Raw genomic sequence first — 19009 nt, forward strand, 5'->3', positions numbered from 1 at the left:
TATTACTTTCAGTTAATGATTGGTTTAATTCTACAGTTAGTCCTTAATTGATTGGCTACGACACTTTCTTGACTGTATGATAGAGAAGTTGTTAAAGAATCTCAACTGAGGTGAACTTAATTGCTTCTTCTGGACTCTTTGACTGCACTAAAATTAGCTTTTTTTTTAGCTTTTGTCCCCCATTATGGTGTTGGTTAACTGTTTAGTGGTATCACATTCTAATAAAGCATACTTATCAAAGAGCTGCCCTGTGATAGATCTCTCGTGACCCTCGATAAACGAGTATAGATAATGGACCAATGGATGGATGAATAAAAGGATAATAAGTCTGAATTTTTAGACATTATTTAGACTTCCAGCAAAATTCTTATTAAAAAGTGAAATAGCTGGATAAAAAAAAAGAATGTTTGAATGTTTTTTGAAGTGAGGTCCTAACCTACATTAGAGAGCCGTCAACGGGGCCCCAGTTTGGAGAAGCAGGCAGCGCTACCGACACAGAAGCGAATAAATGTACTGCTGTGGACAGGGGAAGCAGCAAAATGTATTTTAGCCACCTTAAAAAAATCTGTTTAGGTGTGTGCTATATTTAGTATTTTCATGGCTTTACCTTGCCATCAATCCTTTCTGACAGGGAACAGAAGCTGTTATCTATCCTATTTTCAGCCACACAGACAAAATTAGTAATTTAGACTTGCAGAAAATTGAAGTTCCTGGTCTACCGGTGCCTCGATCTGCTAGTTTGTTTGTGTTATTGTGTGACTTAGGTGTTTTAAAGGGTTAGTTCGAATTAACCAACGTCACAAAATAACACAAACAAACTAACCGATCAAGGCAGCGGTCGTCCGGGAACTCCCATTTTCTGCAAGTCAAAATTACTGTTTTTGTCAAAGGAGTCTGGTGGCTTTGAAGAGAGCATACAGGTGCATCTCAATAAATTAGAATATCGTAGAAAAGTTTATTTATGTCATTCATTAAATTGAAAAAGTGCAAATAACACATTATATAGATCACTTACATAAAGAATGAAACATTTCATGTCTTAATTTATTCAATTTCTTATTCAATTATAATGATTATGGCTTACATTTAATGAAGACCTAAAATTCAGTGTTTTAAAAAATTTGAATATTACAAAAGTCCAATTTTAAAAAGTATGTTTAATATGGAAATGTTGGCCTCTGAAAAGTATGTCCATCTATATGCACTCAATACTTGGTTGGGGCTATTTGACTTGAACTACTGGAAATTGACTTTTCCATCATACTCTAATGTATTGAGATTCACCTGTAGATGGATATAACGGCTTCAGTTCCCTGTCAGAAAGGGCAGTCTGATGGCAAGGTAAAGTCATGAAAATATTCCAAATATAGCTTAAACTCATATAGATTGTTTTAGGTGGCTAAAATAACATTAAGTTTTGTTGGTGCCCTGGTCCACAGCAGTACATTGCTTAGCTTCCATGAAGCTACTCCTGCTGGATCCTCCAAACTGGGTCATGTAGACGTCGTCTTATAAGTACCTCTTACAACCACACTTCAAAACATCTACAACAACTTACAAACCCCTTAGAAAGTATGCATCGTCAGAAAGTGGTACCAGAATCTTTGGAATGCTAACAGGTATAAATGGAGACTGCTAGCAACAAGAGCCAATTAGTTGCATCCAGCCAGCACCTCCTTGAGCCAGTGTGCATGTTGCTGGTGATGGCCGTCTGCACTGTGGACTGGGCAGCTTTCCATTAACAGTCTCGTCACCATTGTGATTTGCCAGAGGGTGAATGCAAAGGGCTACGGAGGGAAGAGAGTGCTAGCATGGTTTGATAAACAAACGTTAATCTCCTTAGAGCTGCTTCAGGCTCCGTGGCAGGTTTTGCACACAGCAAAGACAGACTGGCTCCCTGGCTCGCTGTGCTGCGCGGCCCAGCCACCCTCTTCACTTTAGGAACAATTCTCTTTCCATTCCACTGCCTCTCATGTTTACAACAGTAATCCAGTCAGTGACGTCTGCATAGGGGTGCCCAACTGTGCGTGATCCTCCTTATGCCCACCCCTCCTCCTCCTTCTCACACCCCAAACCAGAAGCAACGCCTCGTAAGCTGGCTCTCTGCGGTGGATACTGAAAGATTTGCTTGGCGTCAAACATAAAATTCCCCATTTGATTTGTGTATTCAGAGGGGTAAAAAGACTCTCATGCTTTTGTGGATTGTGGCAAATACTCTTGAACCAGCGGTTGAACTTAACATTACTGCACTTAATTCATTGCTTTTGGTTGCTTTGAAGTTTTCCAGCTGGTTACAACAGCAAAATCTCTGTGTGTAATGGCTGGCAACCTCAAAAAGCTGCTCTCCTAGTTTAAGGAGAGCTAGTATTGCCTGTAGTTGTTTTGTTTTCTCAGTCTTATCCAGCCTCTCAAGGGAAACTCGATTTAGCAAATCCCAGACCGTTCATTGTGATATCTCTCTTTCAGCTGCAGCCTCAGCCTCCCCTCCTTTTCTGAATGTGTCTTAAAGAAACACGGAGGATGTGCGTGCTGGAACAAGGTGAGCTAGGGTTTTTAATTCTTCACCCTGCTCTCTTTGACTCCCCTTTCTTCTCTTGTCTGTTCTTTTCCCAGTCAGAGCTGTTGAGTCGGCGCTGTGGGCAGTACGTGTGAGCAGGAGAAACCCAGATCTGCTGAGTGCGTGTGAACTACCAGACCTCGCCACAGTCCTCCGCCCCTGCTGCCTCCAGCATTTTGACCAAAGCTGCTGTTCTGGTCACTAAACCTTTTTGTCATTTTTCAAAAGTCATAAATCTTTATTCACCTGCCACGACCTACTTTGTTTGTCACTGTCTCTTTCAGCTGAGTCTTCAGTACAATCATTGATATGACAATGATGTCTTAACTATAACATCCTCTCGTTCTGCATGGCCTTGTAGTAGTGCTCCTGCTCAGCGTGGCTGCGGGCGGAAACAGAGGGCCGGCGAGGCAGGGTGGAGGTGCGGGACAGCGACTGGCTGTGGCTGTCCATCAGTAAGTCGGGATGGGGAGGAGGGGGAAGCATGCTGGAGCTGGACGGGTGAGGAGGCGGAGGCATGGAGGATGAGTGGTGAGGTGGCGGCGGCAAAGGGGAAGAGGATGGATGTGGAGGTGGGGGCAGTGGACCGGACATGGGGTGCGGAGGTGGGGGCATTTGACAAGAGGATGGGTGAGGAGGTAGAGGCATTTGGGAGGAGGATTGGTGAGGAGGAAGGGGCATTTGGGAGGAGGATTGGTGAGGAGGTAGGGGCATTTGGGAGGAGGATTGGTGAGGAGGTAGGGGCATTTGGGAGGCGGATTGGTGAGGAGGCGGGGGCATTTGAGAGGATGACGGCAGGGGTGGTGGGGACATCTGGGAGGACAGGTGAAGGGGAAGAGGCATGTGGGAGGAGGCAGGGTGAGGGAGAGGAGGAGGCAAAGGTGAGGAGCTTGGGTGAGGAGGGGGAGGCAAGGGGGAAGAAGAGGAGTGAGGAGGAGGAGGCGGTAGAGGTGATGACAGCTGAGGAGGGGGAGGAAGAGGGGAGGAGGAGGTGGGGAGAGGTGGGGGAGGAAGCTCCGGTCCTCCCTCGGCGCTGCCGCTGGCCGAGGAGGAGCAGAGCGAGTCAGTTTTCACTGGCAGTGTCCGGTAGTCCCGGTAGTGATTGACGGTGTCCTGTCGCTGCAGAGCCACGCGGTGTTTGTCCCCTGCTGTTTCGGCGGCCATCATGTTACCGCTGATGGTGTTCCTCCACTCCCACGGCTTGCCGTTATTGGCCGACACACGCACCACCGGGTGGTGAGGGGCGTGAGCGTCGATTGTGACGATGCTCCCACTTCCGGCGATGCTCCCTGGGTTGCTCCCAGTGCAGCTGTCTCGATCAGATGGGATCCGGTAATAGGGCGACTCGGAGCAGTTGGACCCGCCACCCGAGGAGGAGCCCCCTTCTGACGTCTTAGTGGACGAAGTGACTCCATGACCCTGCTGCTTAGACATGGCTATCACCTGCAGGACAGAAGAACAGCTAGTCACAATTTACATAGATACTCAGAGAGAGAAATACTGTCTTTGTAAAAGGAGTCTGGAGGCTTTGAAGAGAGTGATATGTGCTGCTGTGACGGGGGCTACAATAAAACATATTTAGCCACCTCAAAAAAGGGACCAGCTTAGAAAAATTAAATCTCAGTTTAAGTGCATGCTATAATTTAAATATTTTCATTGCTTAACCTTGCTGTCAGAAATCCCTTTACAGCAGGGAACTGAATCCATTATCTATGCTTTCTTCAACCAGACTCCATTGACAAAAAAACAGCAATTTTAACTTGCAGAACAATTACTGCTCTAACGGAAACACCATCTCATTTAGTTAGTTAATTAGTTTGTGTTCTTGGGAGACTCTTGGATCCCAACTAGCATTGAGACCACATCAGTATATTTTGCACTGTGATTTCTTAACTTAACTTAACTTAACTTAACTTAAGTATTTGCTAAGGCTTAGTGGGCTTTTCCATTTCAAGAATGTGCATAGAGTCAGCCTTTAAGAAAATCTATAATTTTTATATACAAAACAGCAAGGGATTTTTTGATCAGGGACTTTTACTACAGTAAATATTGTAAAACATAATAAAATATCAGTCACAGACATTTTATTGCTAGATTTAATCCAACTATAATAAGTGTTTGAGCCCTTGTGAGAGTATTTTTTGTTGGAAACTAATCAATGAAATTGCGTTGTTCTGTTTTGACTTTCCCAACAAAATAAATCACCAGAGGTGTCACACACACAGTTTGGCAGCTCCTGTCTGGATGCATGCCACTAGAACTGAATAAATCAAGAATCACTGCTCAAAGTTATAATAATAATGATTTGCAGGCATTTATTTTCTAATTTCTTCCTCACCTGAGTGACTCTTTGCTGGCTGGGCGGCTGGTTGGGCTGCGTGTTGGGCACGCGGGGAGTCGACACCGCTATGGGCCCTTTCTCCGGCTCTTTCACCCCTCCTCCCTCTGTGAGTGACAGCCACTTGGCGCGGGTCTTGGCGCTCTTGGGGGAGACAGGGGGAGGCCGAGTGGCCTCCTCAGGGATGTGAACTAGGGGAGGGGCCACCACTATCCTGGCTCCAGTGGGCGTGGCGGTGCCTTTGTTGGCTTGTACTGTGGGGTAAAGAGAGGAAGGCATCTCCTGCTCTCCTTCTCCTGCTGCTCCTTCATCTCCTAAATCCATCCCATCCATCCCCTCCTCCTCGTCTCGTGAGCTCTGGCTGCGGAGCTCCAGCGAGCGCTGCCTCCACTCTGACACCAGCTGCCGGGACCTCTGGGGGTCAAAGGGCACGTGGAAGGTCATGTGGCGCTGCGTGGTGGGCAGCTCGTCTGAGGGGGAGATGGGGCTGTTTCCATTTGCGACTCGGGGCAAGGTGTTGCTGAAGGTTACCATGGTTTCTTTACCCATGGGACCCCGGGTTGCAAGGAGCTCCACGTCTGCACTCGCTCGTTTGAGGGAGGCCAGCGACGCCTTCTCCCTCCTCACCTTACTGCGAGCCCCGGAGCCCAGCCCGGCCGCCAGCTCCTCTCTGCTCTCTGACACCCTGGGCGTCTTCCTGTACAGGGAGTCATGACTCCGCTGGCTCAGCACCCTCAGGCCGTCCTTCTGCTGAGCTTGGGCCAGTCTGTGCAAAGAGGGAGCATCTTCTTCTGATGCTTTGAAGTTTCCTACTGCATACACAGCCTGACACAGGGAGAAGAAACAAATGCATGTCAAAATAAAGTCTTGAAGCATGAAAATGTATTTTCTTTAATCTTTTGGAGGGAAAAAAACGGATATTCCTATTAGTGTGGAGCATGAACATAAATAGACATTTCTCCTTCTTCCCTCTGTTTAGACTGAGGTCAGCATGATTCACTCTCTTCCCCCTCTCTCAGAATTCATCCTTTAATGACAGGAGGAAAAGCTCCCCCCTTCTTAAAATGTAAAAGAGGAGAGAAAAGAGAGCGAGAGGAGGAGGAGAGCGTGGAAAATGGCAACGACAAGTTTTCTTAAAATGAAGTGTGAAATTGTTCCAGAGAATTCTTATCGGATTATTCATTCTCTCTCTCTTTCCCTCCGTAATAGAAAAGGCTATATATAGAGCCTGCCAAAAAAACTGCCAGGAGAGAAAAGTATGGAAAGCACACGGAGCGGAGAGGTGATTAAAAAAAGAAGCATTTGTTAGCACATGCTGTGATTGCGCTAAAATAACACAATGGGACAATCCAGTCAAAGCAAAACAACTAAACCACTTAATTAAAAACAAAAAAAACTGTTTGTGCGTATTTGGTCATTCCCAGCACGCTGCATGCTGACTGTTAACTACTCCCTGGGGACAAAACAAATCCCTAAATGCCTCTAAACATATGCTGGCACTCATTCACAAACAAAATCCCAAAATAGGAAATCCATTTCAAGAAATGTACACTTGTTCAAATGTCTTTCAGTCAATTGCATTAGCATAAAAGGTGTAATTATCTCGGAATGAGATTAATAAATGAGACCTTTTAATATATTTTGCCCACACATTTGAGTCTAATAGATCTTTTGCTCTTGTGCACTTTGTTTAACTCACCAGGTAGACTCCGATGCCGGCCCCTATGAGGTATCCCACATACACGTCTATCGGGTGACTGCGGTGTTGAGTTATCTGCGTCAGTCCGGCGAGGCCCGCCGCCATGCAGAACCCAAACACCAGCAGCGGCTTCAGCAACTTGGTCGTGCTGCTGATGCTGGCATTGAAATACATCTATGGAGAAAGAGGCACACATACAGTCATGGAAAAAATTATTAGACCATTGTTTTTTTCAATTTCGTGTTCATTTTAATGTCTGGTACATCTAAAGGTACACTTGTTTGGACCAATTTAATGATAACAACAATAATAGTTTAATTTAAGAGTTGATATCTAGCCGTTTTCCATGGTTTTCTTGATAATATCCAAAATCATTATCAAGAAAACCATGGAAAATGGCTAGATATCAGCTCTTAAATGAAACTCTGTATTAACTATTTTTGTTGTTATCATTATATTTGTCCAAACAAATGTACCTTCAGTTGCACCAGGTATCGGAATGAAAAAGAAATTGAAGAAAACAAGGGTGGTCTAATAATTTTTCCATGACTGTAAATATAATGCAAAAGACAGACAGCCAGACATATGGAGGCCTGGGCGGAAATGTCATTAAAGACATAAGAACAAGAGTTGACCTCAATATCGTACCTTTTAAGGAATATTTTGACAATTTGGGGGAAATTCACTTGCTGAGAGTTAAATGGAAAGATTCATACCACTCTCATGGCTACAGCCAGAAGCTGGTTAGCTTAGCTTAGCATGAAAAGGGGAAAAGGTTGTCTCTCTTTCTCTCTCTTTACGCCTTCTTCCACTCTTTTCTTTAAGCTAACTGTGTCCTTGCAGTGCTATGAAAAATGAATAATAATATTACCCAAAATGACACTTTTATCCAACTACAACTACCACAATTCCAAAAAAGTTTGTACCATAAATAAAACAAAATGTGCTAAATTGCCAATCCTTTTTGACATATATTAAATTAAATACTGTACAGAGACTGTTTATTTAAATGTTTACACTGAGAAACTTCTGTTTTTTGTAAATTCTGTGCATTCTGTAACTCTGAATTTTATGCATATTTATGTGTTTTTATTTACATTTTATACATTTAAAAAAAAAATCAGTAGATAACATAATTTTACTTCCAATGCAACTGCAGATATTCAAAGAATTCACTTGAAATGACATTACATTGAAAAAGTAAAAAATATTATCGGATTAATTATGTAAATAACAGCATCTTAGTTAATCCTTAGAGCTGTTTTAAGAAACCTGTGTGCTGCATTAGAGGTAAGTGGGTCATTAAGATGAATGTTCTTTGACAGAAAAACTGTGTGGGCAAGAAAGCGGGAAGGACATGAGAGGGGAGACGGGATATATTTATATATTTACATTGAAATTCTCTGCATGCACACTATATTTAGATTACATAAAGTGGAGGACAGCTGAGTGACAGAGAAGCAGGCTTTGCAAAAAAATATATCCATTTTAACAAGCTTGTCCACCAAGCAGTGAGCATAAAAATGCAACTTTTCTTGAAGCAAGAATCTGTCAGAAGGCTGACATTTCATTTATTTATTTATTTCCAATGCAATTCAGGTTTTTGTCTACTTTGTCATGTGATTTCAGCAAATGTCTAAAACAAAGTTATGTGTGAAGAGAAGATACAGAGACATGTGGAAGGATATGGTTTGTCTTGTAAGACTGAATACATGAAATATATGCTTTTAATGTGGCGGGCAGTGGTGAAGAAAAAAATTATCTGATAGCAGTGTTAATGGGCTGCTTCTTAAATTTGCAGAGATAAAACAACATGTTGTAACTCTAGCAACCAAAAACAGCTGCTTTCCTCCTCCTGCCTTTTTTGTCTCTCATCAGAAATCGGTCTGGTGAGCTTTAATGAGCACACTCTGGGCTCAGTGAGGCAGCAGTGATATGGCCAGTGGCTCGAATCTCCATTGGTGGAGGAGGGTGTATGTGTGTAGGAGGGTGTTACCTCATGGGAAAATGACATTGCTACTTTGCTGTACAGTTCACATACTGTTGCTGTCAGCACTGGACAAGAGAATGGCAAAAAAAAAGAAGCTGCTGTCAATATGCACTAGGATGTAACAGGAAGCTGACCTGAAAAGACAGTTGCTTTTATTTTTTTAAATGTGAGATCTGAACGTCTCTCTGGCCCCCGGGGGGTTCTGTAGTCTGAAATCTCCCAGTGAGTAAACACCATGTTGCAATTGTGATTTATGTACAAAGTGACAGCGATTTCATTCCAGCTTGAAATCCTCTGATATGGTAAGTAATCTTATGTTGCCAGCAGCAACATTCGTTAAGAATAAGCAGAGGAACATTATCGAGAATGCAGATAATTGAAATGATAAGCTGTCAACTGTACAAACTCAGAAAAATTCTATGGGTAGATAAAATGCAGCGGAGGATTTTCAACCAAAAAACAAAAAACAAAAAAGGGGTTAAGTACTTTAAAGTGGATAAACTGTTCATAAGAGAGACACCTAGTCATAAGTGCTTACCGAGATATAGACAGCAGCGAAGCCGGAGAGCGTTGCATGCTGGGAAGGAAATGTTTTCCTGAGGGAAGAAAGGCGGAGAGTTAGGTGTGAAAGAGTGAAAGCAGAGAGACAAAGAGATTTATGTTTGAGTGGGTTCTGAGTGTGTTTATTGCCTCTTAAATAAACCTGAATAAAGCTGCTTGTGATGTCTGGCTCGTATTTGACATTAAAACCTGTGTGACTGTCTAACTGTGTGTTTGTCAAAGTGAGAGAGCGTCCTTGGATGTGAGCATTAATAAACACAAACAGAATACCACCAGGGCATTAGTGGGAACATTAGAGGAGAGTGAATGAGCTAAGGTCAAAGCCACTAATTTGGAGTTTAGAAAAACTGAATCGTGAAGCTCATTTAATTTGCCTTACCGAGGCACTGAGTGTGTTTATCCTTGTGTTTACTTCTCCCACTTATTCACGGCTCACCCTGTATGTGTGTGTGTGTGTGTGTGTGTGTGTGTGTGTGTGTTTGTGTGTGTGTGTGTGGGATGGTTGAGTGTTCTGCTATCTTTGTGAAGACCGATCTGAGTATTAGAACTTTTATGTAACTTTTCCGCATTAAAACGTGGAAAAATGACTTATTGGGGTTTTTTTTGCTTACATTTTCTGTACAATTCTACAATTCATTCAGTCATTTAGCAGACGCTTTTATCCAAAGCGACATACATTTGAGAGTAAATGCAACACAATCAAAGATGAAGTCAAGAAACATAGCAAGAGTAAGTGCCGTGGGTTAAGTTTGAGTCCATTAGGATGTAAGTGCTTTTAGGTCGCGCAAGCAGTTAGTGCGATATTTATCGTTGTCATCTGTGTAGATCGAGTATGAAGGTGGTCAGTAAAGAGTTGGGTCTTCAGTCTCTTTCTAATGAAATGAAAATGTCAGTGGCTTTATATCCTGTGCAGGCCTCAGTATTGTATTTGTCCATCAGAAGCTGTCTTAATTACATTTTCATTTAGGTTTAAGCCACATTTTTGCACTTTTCCTGGATTGTTTTTAACCATATTTCCAAACCGAATGATGGATTTTAGTCATCAGTAGTCTGGATCTAGAGTTAACTGTAAGTGGCAGCTTGACTTTCAGTCCCTCCAGGACGTCCTTTGTCTGCTGAACAGCATCAGAGAAGCATCTACGGATAATTCGGCTCCTGATAAAAACATCCTGAACACTGAAGGACGCCTTATCATGAGTAGCTGACTGCAAATGACAACTCCCATGATCCCCCGCTAATTCACAACGTCACCAACATTTTTTTTAATTGCTTTGAAGAACAAACCCTTAGCAACAGAAAATCAGTGCATTTCTGAGTCTATAAAGGTCTATTTGAGGGTCAAGACTTGGCTTTAGGCTTCAGGCTAGAATAACTTTGATGTCAGGTTTATGTCAATTGTTAGGTTAGGTATTATGTTGTAATTATTAAATCAATAGTTTGACATTTTGGGAAATCTGCTTAATTGCTTTCTTGCCCAGAGCTAGATGAGAAGATTGATACCACTCTCATATCTGTTCATTCAATATAAGGCTACAGTGAGCGGCCAGTTAGCTTAGCCTAGCTTAGCATCACGGCTGGGAACAAGGAAACAGTTAGCTAGGCTCTGTTTGACAATACATCTTGTTATATGTGAGGGACTGGTTTTGCAATATAGTGGTATTGACAATAACTGTGCTACTTAAAACAATTAAATACTGATATTATGTTAGTAATATACAAGTGATAATATTGTGTAATTAATCCAGCGGCTCTATAATATGTCATATAATGTCTCCCCATTTAGTAGCTCATTCATTATCCATTAAGTGTAATTTTTCTTTTTGAGTGCTTTTGTAGAGTTACAAATCGTATCTCCACCTCCCTTCACTTGATTATGAGTGTAATTAATAAAAATAAAAAAACAGACAAAACGCACACTTAAGAAAGCATTTTTCTTTCAGAATATTCTATAGATATGACAATAATATCATTGTTGTGAACTCTTTTGACTACCACAATTATGCACTGAAAACCTGATATTGTGACAGTCCTTGTGCAAGGCTATTTTTGTTGCCTGGGTGCAATAGGTTCCTTGAGTCTCTGCTGTTTTCCTATGAACCACTTATAAAAATGCTAATTGTAATTTTTACACATAATTTTTTGTCCGGATTAAGCTAACCAACTGCTGGCTCCAGCCTTATCTTAATATATGAGAGTGGTGTCAATCTTCCCATCTGACTCCATGCCAGAAAGCGAGTAAGCGTATTATCCAAACTATTCCTTTGAGGTTAGGTTTCAGAGCTCGGGAATGCATTATGTAAATATGGGTCCTCACAAGCATTGAAGTACAAACATGTGTGCGTTTGTACTACTAGGATAATCCCTATATCAGCTATATTTAGCTGTAATCTTTTCTGTCTGTATGCACTTATTATGCCTGTCTAATACCCATATGCTGTAGCTTGTTTGTCTGACCTCTGTCTGTTTGTTACACTCAGCGCTGCTAAGGAGTTTCTTCAGACTTCAGCTACACAACACCTGCAGATGAGACGCTACAGCTGGGAACAATGACAATTTGTAAGGGCCCTTTAAGTCTTGTTGTACAAATAAACACTTAACTTCACTACAGAGTATTATTATTAATGAGCAAATAGTGTGTTATTCAGAAAATCCAAACTGTAGCAACAATTTTACTCCTGTGCTATTTTAATCTCCTGTAATCCTCTTCAAATGCAAATTAGTTTTGATGACTCGTCGTCTTAGTTTGCATACGCACTCCTGCAAGATAGCAAATACAGTATACTGTGCAACTACTGTAAATCCATTCATCATTGTAACTAGTATTTTCTGATAAAGAATACATTTATATGAGCAGAACGTCAATATGTAGCATGTTTTAAATGGTTTTGTGTATCAACTAGCATGGGAGCAGCCTGCTTTGGTGATAAGAAGCTAAAACTAATATGCTGCAATAAATGCACTGTATATCTGTGCATTTTCATATACAGTCATGGAAAAATTCTTAGACCATTTTTTCCCTTCAATACCTTGTTCATTTTAATGTCAAGTACATTTGTTTAGACAAATATAATGATAACAACAAAAATAGCTCATAAGAGTTTAATTTAAGAGCTGATATCTAGCCATTTTCCATGGTTTTCTTGATAAAAAACAAAATCATTATCAAGAAAACCATGGCAAATGGCTAGATATCAACTCTTAAATTAAACTCCTATGAGCTATTTTTGTTGTTATTATATTTGTCCGACAAGTGTATATTTAGTTGTACCAGGCATTAAAATGAACAAGAAATGGAAGAAAACAAGGTTGGTCTAATATTTTTTTCCATGAAAGTAGCCTATGCAGACTTTCTGCATGTCCACGACTCTCTACATGTATTTCTGTCTTACCTAGCTGACATGATGGCATACTGGTCCTTCCCCATGCAGATGTCCCGTGTGATGTAGGCATTATTGTCACATGACACTCCCGGGGCCGTGTAATTGGGCTGGCAGACGGTGAGAAAGAAAGGGGCGTGGTAACCAGTCGCTAACTGGATGACATCTGTCACCAGGGCTGTTGCCAGGAGACCGAACACATGAACACCTGAGGGAGAGACAGAGATAGAGATAGCAAGGCGGCCTTGGTAGATGAACTAAAAGCCCCTGGTGATTGCTTCACTGAGCTGTTCATTTATGAACACCTGCAGAGAAAAAAAAAAACGAAAAAAAAAAAAAACGGTACTGAATTTGCTCCAACAACCTGAAGTGACACCACGAGTCTTCAGTTTATGTCGCAAGCTTTTTCCGCAGACACTGAAATTTGGCAAGGTGAATTAATTACTGTTTTCACTTCAAAGCTCAAAGTATGCCTCAAGATATTTCCCATGGAGCATTATATCCTGCCTATTACTTCTCAAGTCACCCTTCATTTAATGCATGTAATTAGCTTATTTCCCTACTCTAAAAAGTGGCATCATGTTGGAGGCTCAGCAGGTAAATGGAGCAATTTGTTAGAGCCAAAACTGATTTCCATCTTATAAACAACAGCAGTTCATTCTCTACTACTGTCAGCAGGCAGTTCTTAACAACTTAAGAGTCTGTTTACAGCCAAATGTGAACGACACCTGGACTGAACTTTAAAAGATTAGTCCTCTGTATTGATAGCCAAGTGCCAAATAAGTTGCCAATTAACTTCTTGCATGAGGAAGGATAATGTCAAGTAGCTTTATACATATTTCTCTGAAGCAAATCTCCTGTCCCCTCCCATCAGGACCAAGCACAGAACCTGGGGCGACAGAGCTTTCTGTAAAGCCGGCCCCTCCCTCTGGAACTCCCTCCCAAAAAACATAAGGAATGCTTACATCCACCCACCTTCAAAAAACTTGTCAAAACTCATCTGTTCACAACTGCTTTTAATGTATAACCAATACTGTTGGTTTTAATTGTTTATTTGTAACTGCATTTTCACTGTGTTTTAACTGTAAAGTGCCTTTGAGTACCATGTAAAGCCTTCTATACATAAAATGTATTATTACTATTATTATTATTATCATTACCCCAAATATTTCAAACTATTTTCTAGCCTAGAGTTTGTATATCCATTACGGTTTATGTGATCACCTGTCAATGGCATCATACCCCCTTTGCACATGCACCATCATTGTATATATCTGCCAGAAGCTTTCATATATTGAATTTTCATCCAGTTTTAAGGCACAATTTTAGAATACTTTTTTTTATCTTAACCAAATTAAAGATTTTAGTCATTGGATTTCTGGATATTAAGTAAGCAGAGAAACAAGCTGGGCTGTCAAAGATTTTTTTAAATTAGTTTTTTTACATGAAACTGTATTATTCAGTGTTTTTACTGGTTTTAATAACCAAGTCTGTTTGTTTTGGAGAGGAGGAGACCTCTAGAGATAATTCAGCTTCTGGTAAAAACCTCTTGAACGACGAACACTGAAGGAATCCTAATGCGGAGAAGCTGCCTGCAGCTGTACAGGCTGCAGCTGGACCATATTAAAAACTCTTTTGTTATTGTTTTGATTGACAGATCCCTAGCGGGAGAAAATGACATATTGTGCATTTAACTACCACAGTTTGACTGTTTGGACATTAAAACCTGAGAAAAAATGAGCAATTAAAAACAAAGCAAAGTAAAGCTTCAAATGATTTAAAAAAATGGTTTAACTGAAAAATACCCCAAACAAAATAGATCAATGGAAACACATTTGAGCCTGAACACGACCTTTGTACCAATAACTTAACTACACCTCATCAGGAATCACTGCAGTGAGGTGATTGTTCTAGATCATTTTCATTACTGATAGGAAAAGCATCTATGGGAAAATAATGCTCTTTGACAAACCATGCAGTAATGAGTCTCTGTAAAAGATGGACCCTGAGGCAAGCTACACCACAACTATTGCTATGTCCATAGCAACAGCCACGTATCGTCCAAAAACCCCCCCAAAAGGATTGTTAATCCGACGTACCGACGAAGCGTACGGTTCTGCGTAGGAAGGAGTTGAAGCTGCAGCCTCCAGCGTTGATGCTGCTCTCTGACTTGGGACATGTCTTCAGTTTGGACTGCAAACAGTACATGAGGCCCTCCCCCATCATGATCTACAGACACGGGGAGAGAAGTCGGTAAGATGAGGTGAGAAAAAACCTCTCTGTCGTACAGTACAAAGAGTAAGGCACAGAACCAGAAAGGGAAGAGACAGAACGAGAAAAGAATCAAAGGGAAAAGGGTAAAAGTGCTATTAATGTCAAATATCGGTTTGTGTGATTGTGATCTACGGTGAGAGAGAGCTACAGAGGGACAATGGAGGCAAGGTGCTATCGAATAGTGATCACTTCCAATCTGAGTGATAGATGAGTGTTGGAGAGCTCTGTTCGTTTCCATGCTGCTGATGGATTAGCGGTGTGTGCGTCTGAGTGTGTGTATTGATTGGGGAGGCCTGTGGCGTGTTTGATGGTGTGTATTGGAATGTCAGGTGTGTATTTATCAATGTGTCCATTGATTCTGCATTTCTGAGGGGAGATTGAATTTGCTTTGTGAGTGCAGCAGGAGCTGTACGTTTGCATATTTCAGTGATCTATGTATTTGTCTGTACACATTCTGTGTGATGTGTTTGTGTGTGTGTGTGTGTGTGTGTGTGTGAAGAACTCGCAAACACAAACCCCTAAACCCCAAGAAACATTAAAGCCCTGGTCCTCTGAGACAAGATTTATCCTTCTGAATACAACATGGAAAAGATTTTGTTCTTGTAAAGCTTCACTAGTCGAGAATTTTGCATTTGGATCAAATGTTGCTCAGTGACAAACCCACTGGGAGTTATTAGTCAAAAAGCTTTTGAGCTTTAGGTGGTACAGACTGCAAATTCTGCTCTCACAGTCCAGTTTTAAGCAAGTAGTGAAAAAAGGATCTGATAAACCAAATGTACGCAAAATGCTTAGCAACAAATGGAAATGTTTGTGACCAATGAAGCAAATCAAAGACTAAGGACTTGATGAAGACCAAAACTGAGCTTAAAAGGAAAGCGGATTTTCAGCTTCATTTATTAATTATAGAAGTCACGATTATACTTCTTAAAAGAGGAATGATTTCCAGTAAAAATGATACAGTGAAACTGAAAGGTCAGATGAAGCTAGGGATGCATTTTGTTTCTCTTAAAGTGGTGTTAGGTAGGTATTTTAGGTCAGTTAAGATGAAATAGACAAAGCAGCATGATGTCACCCACTGGTCTGAGGACTCGACTTGAAGCCTTGAAATGTGCATTTTGGATCATATTTGGAGAAGAGGGTGGAGCTGGGAGAGAGCAAGGGGTGGATGTGACTGACAAGGTAGTCAGTTTTACTCTAAATAGGACCATAATATAAAAAACAACATCACTCTGTGTTGTAGAAGACTTTAAACTTACAGCTGAGACCATAAACGTATTAGGAACTTAGGAAAATGTCTACTGAGGTAATACACCAAGTGAGAAGTAGGGTCATTTTTCTTACAGAGTTCCATACAGTTGGACTTCTTTTTGTGGCCAGTGGAGTCACCCCCTGCTGGCTATTTGAAAAAACAAATTCTGCAATGGCTTCACTTTAAACTAGTGGAATTTAAACTTACATTCATCAATAATTCTTTATCTTTATAAACCTATAGAATAATCTATAACACCTTTTAAAACAGAATAATTTCTGGTAGAATGCCATAATTTCTGGGATGCCTCTTGCTTTGCTGCATATTATGTGTTATTTGTATAAATCTATGTAGAAGAAGAAGCTGTTCTTCAGTTCTGACTCACTCTGGTAATTAAAACAGTAAAATCAAAGCTAGAACTACTAGGTTTCAAATATGCATATACTATAGGTATCCATTCACTATGGCTATGCTGTGACTGTGTGTACATTAAAACAGGAAGTTGAGTGGTTTGATGTGATATCAAAGAAATTTTGTGAATACATAAATTACCATGTAAAAATCCATCTTCGAGTAAATTTAGGAGCATATTTACGTAATTTTGAGAGACTTTGGTACTTGGTTCAGAAGATATAAGCCACACGAACTTCACCACCTTAAAACTTCCTGTCAACACTTAAAAGAGCTGTTGTGTTCCTCCAAGTCTGGGTCACAAGAAAAAAAAGACAAATTTATTGTAAAAAATGTAAGTTTTGCTGAAACTTCCCTTCATTTTTCAGGAAAGTTTCTTTCTCCTCCAACAATTCTCACGTGTGTGTTGATGTGATCTCAATGAGATTTTGTGAATACATAAATTAACATGTAAAAATCCATCTTCGAGTAAATTTAGGAGCATATTTACGTAATTTTGAGAGACTTTGGTACTTGGTTCAGAAGACATAAGCCACATGAACTTCACCACCTTAAAACTTCCTGTCAACACTTTACATTTCATGTAAAAAATTTAAGTTTTGCTCAAACTTCCCTTCATTTTTCAGGAAAGTTTCTTTAATTTCTGCCAACAATCCTCACGTGTGTGTGTGTGTGTGTGTGTGTGTGTGATGGACTTACGGACGCTGCAGGACCAGCGAAGGCCAAGCTCAGCAGCATCAGCAGAGGGATGAGCTCATCGCCCGTCTCAACGTAGGGCATGGAGAGGTCGCGGTCATGGCAACGGAAGCCCACCATCGCGGGGGACAGCACATCTGTCAGCTCCAGGAAGTACAGGGACACCAAGGAGGACAGGACGATCGGGAGCTGGACGGTCATGCCATGTGCACGTACACACACGTACATACACGCCCACCACACACACACACACACGTACATACACGCCCACCACACACACACACACACACACACACGTACGCACAGACGCCCGCCACACGCAGCGACAAGGACAAAAGAAAAAGAGTGACTCGCATTTAATATTTGCTTGGAAAGAGGTGATTCATCCAGTGTTTTATCTCAACAACTAAGACACATCATCAAGCACACACAAGGGACGAGAAGAAAGTGATGACACCAGAATATTTGCTTTTGAAAAACATCTAACTTTCAGTAGAGGTCAGACGCACCCTGATGCAATGAACATAAAAAACAGCTCCTGGTCTGACAGCAGAAAAGAGTGATTCAGCTAGTGATCGATGCAGTAATGTAGTGAGTCATGTCGAACAAGCACTGATATATAACAACGCTGATTCATCAATACATACCTCTACAAAATAAAAGCATGGCAGCAGCGTCATGCTGTCTTTTGGCGGTTTCTTCTTGGCTTTGTTTTTGGGGGATGTCATCTTGGGGTGGGACCAGTCACAGCCTGTTGGGATAGCAGATTGCAAAAAGATGTTAGAGAGGAGGCCTCAGAGCGCTTTCAAGGGTTTCTATAATCAATATTTCTGAAAGAATCAAAAAGATGTTCTAACTTCTGCCAGGCATGGACTTACAGTATTTGATGAATGAAATATACTGAAGGTTCAAAAGGTTTTCAAAGGCTGGCTAAGCCTGAAAGGGTTTATAGTGCACAAATTAAAATGCATTAGTCCGAAGAATGTGATGTCTTGTTGGTGAAATGTTTTAGTGTTTGTTGGTGAGGAGCAATGTTGCAAACTGGAACAGGCAAACAAACAAGTTTATTAAGATGCTGCACATGCTGGAGAGTCATGGTGAAATCTACAAACGGAAATATTAAATTCCAAATCAAAAGGAAGCTTTTAACTTCCAAATGGTTTTTACACACTTAATTTATCTTCCTCACAAGCTCGTAAACATGCACACACGCGGCCGCCATCAGTAACCTGTAGGCGATCAGAAGGCCTCAGAGAGAAGCAAGAGCCAAGGGCCCGCATGGAAAACTAAACAGAGTTAAATATTCACAGCTCTCCCTACAGCTCCATATCCTTCTCCTTTCTGCCGTCCTTATATCTCTACATCTGTCCTCTACACATTTCCTTCCATCTCGCTCAGTCAATCTCACCCTCTTTACCTCTCCCACCAATCTGTGTCCCATTTCACTTATTGCTTTCACAATCACCTGCCATCTATCCCTTCCTCTTCCTCTTCCTGCCAAACGGCCTCCAATTTACCAACAATTTTCTCTTGACTTCTCCCTTTCTTCCTCTGTATCACCTCTGGTTCACCCTCCTTTTTTCTAACAACTTCCTCGCCTCCTCCTAATATCTCAGTTAGCTTTTGTTGGGTCAGTAATTACTTTTTAATATAAATTGCTTGCTAGACAATATGATGAATGGTCCAATGTGGATTTGCTCAAAAAAGCCTCAGGTGTGTCACTCTGCTGCATATTGTGCCACTGTGCCCCGCTGAGCCAACTAAAATGATTCGCACTATTTAGAATGAGTTTCAGTGGAGAGTTTTGGTCCTCTAATATTGTGTAAATGACATTTTAGGCTTGCAATTTTCCATTTC

At 41.2% G+C, this 19009-nt stretch overlaps 1 protein-coding gene across 1 annotated transcript; it reads right to left on the minus strand.

Moving 5' to 3' along the window:
- Window positions 1-1440: 1440 nt before the first annotated feature.
- Window positions 1441-18102, minus strand: LOC131988270 (phospholipid phosphatase-related protein type 3-like). Its single transcript, XM_059353371.1, has 9 exons — window positions 17800-18102; window positions 17156-17341; window positions 14622-14751; window positions 12535-12730; window positions 9123-9180; window positions 6595-6768; window positions 4896-5720; window positions 3330-4000; window positions 1441-3230 (listed from the first exon to the last, which is right to left on the minus strand). Exons 1-9 carry the CDS (start codon window positions 17878-17880, stop codon window positions 2885-2887), a joined length of 2667 nt encoding a protein of 888 aa, XP_059209354.1. The 5' UTR covers window positions 17881-18102; the 3' UTR covers window positions 1441-2884.
- Between the last annotated feature and the right edge of the window lie 907 nt (window positions 18103-19009).

Source organism: Centropristis striata, chromosome 16, assembly GCF_030273125.1.
Source record: "Centropristis striata isolate RG_2023a ecotype Rhode Island chromosome 16, C.striata_1.0, whole genome shotgun sequence".
Classification (NCBI taxonomy): Eukaryota; Metazoa; Chordata; class Actinopteri; order Perciformes; family Serranidae; genus Centropristis; species Centropristis striata.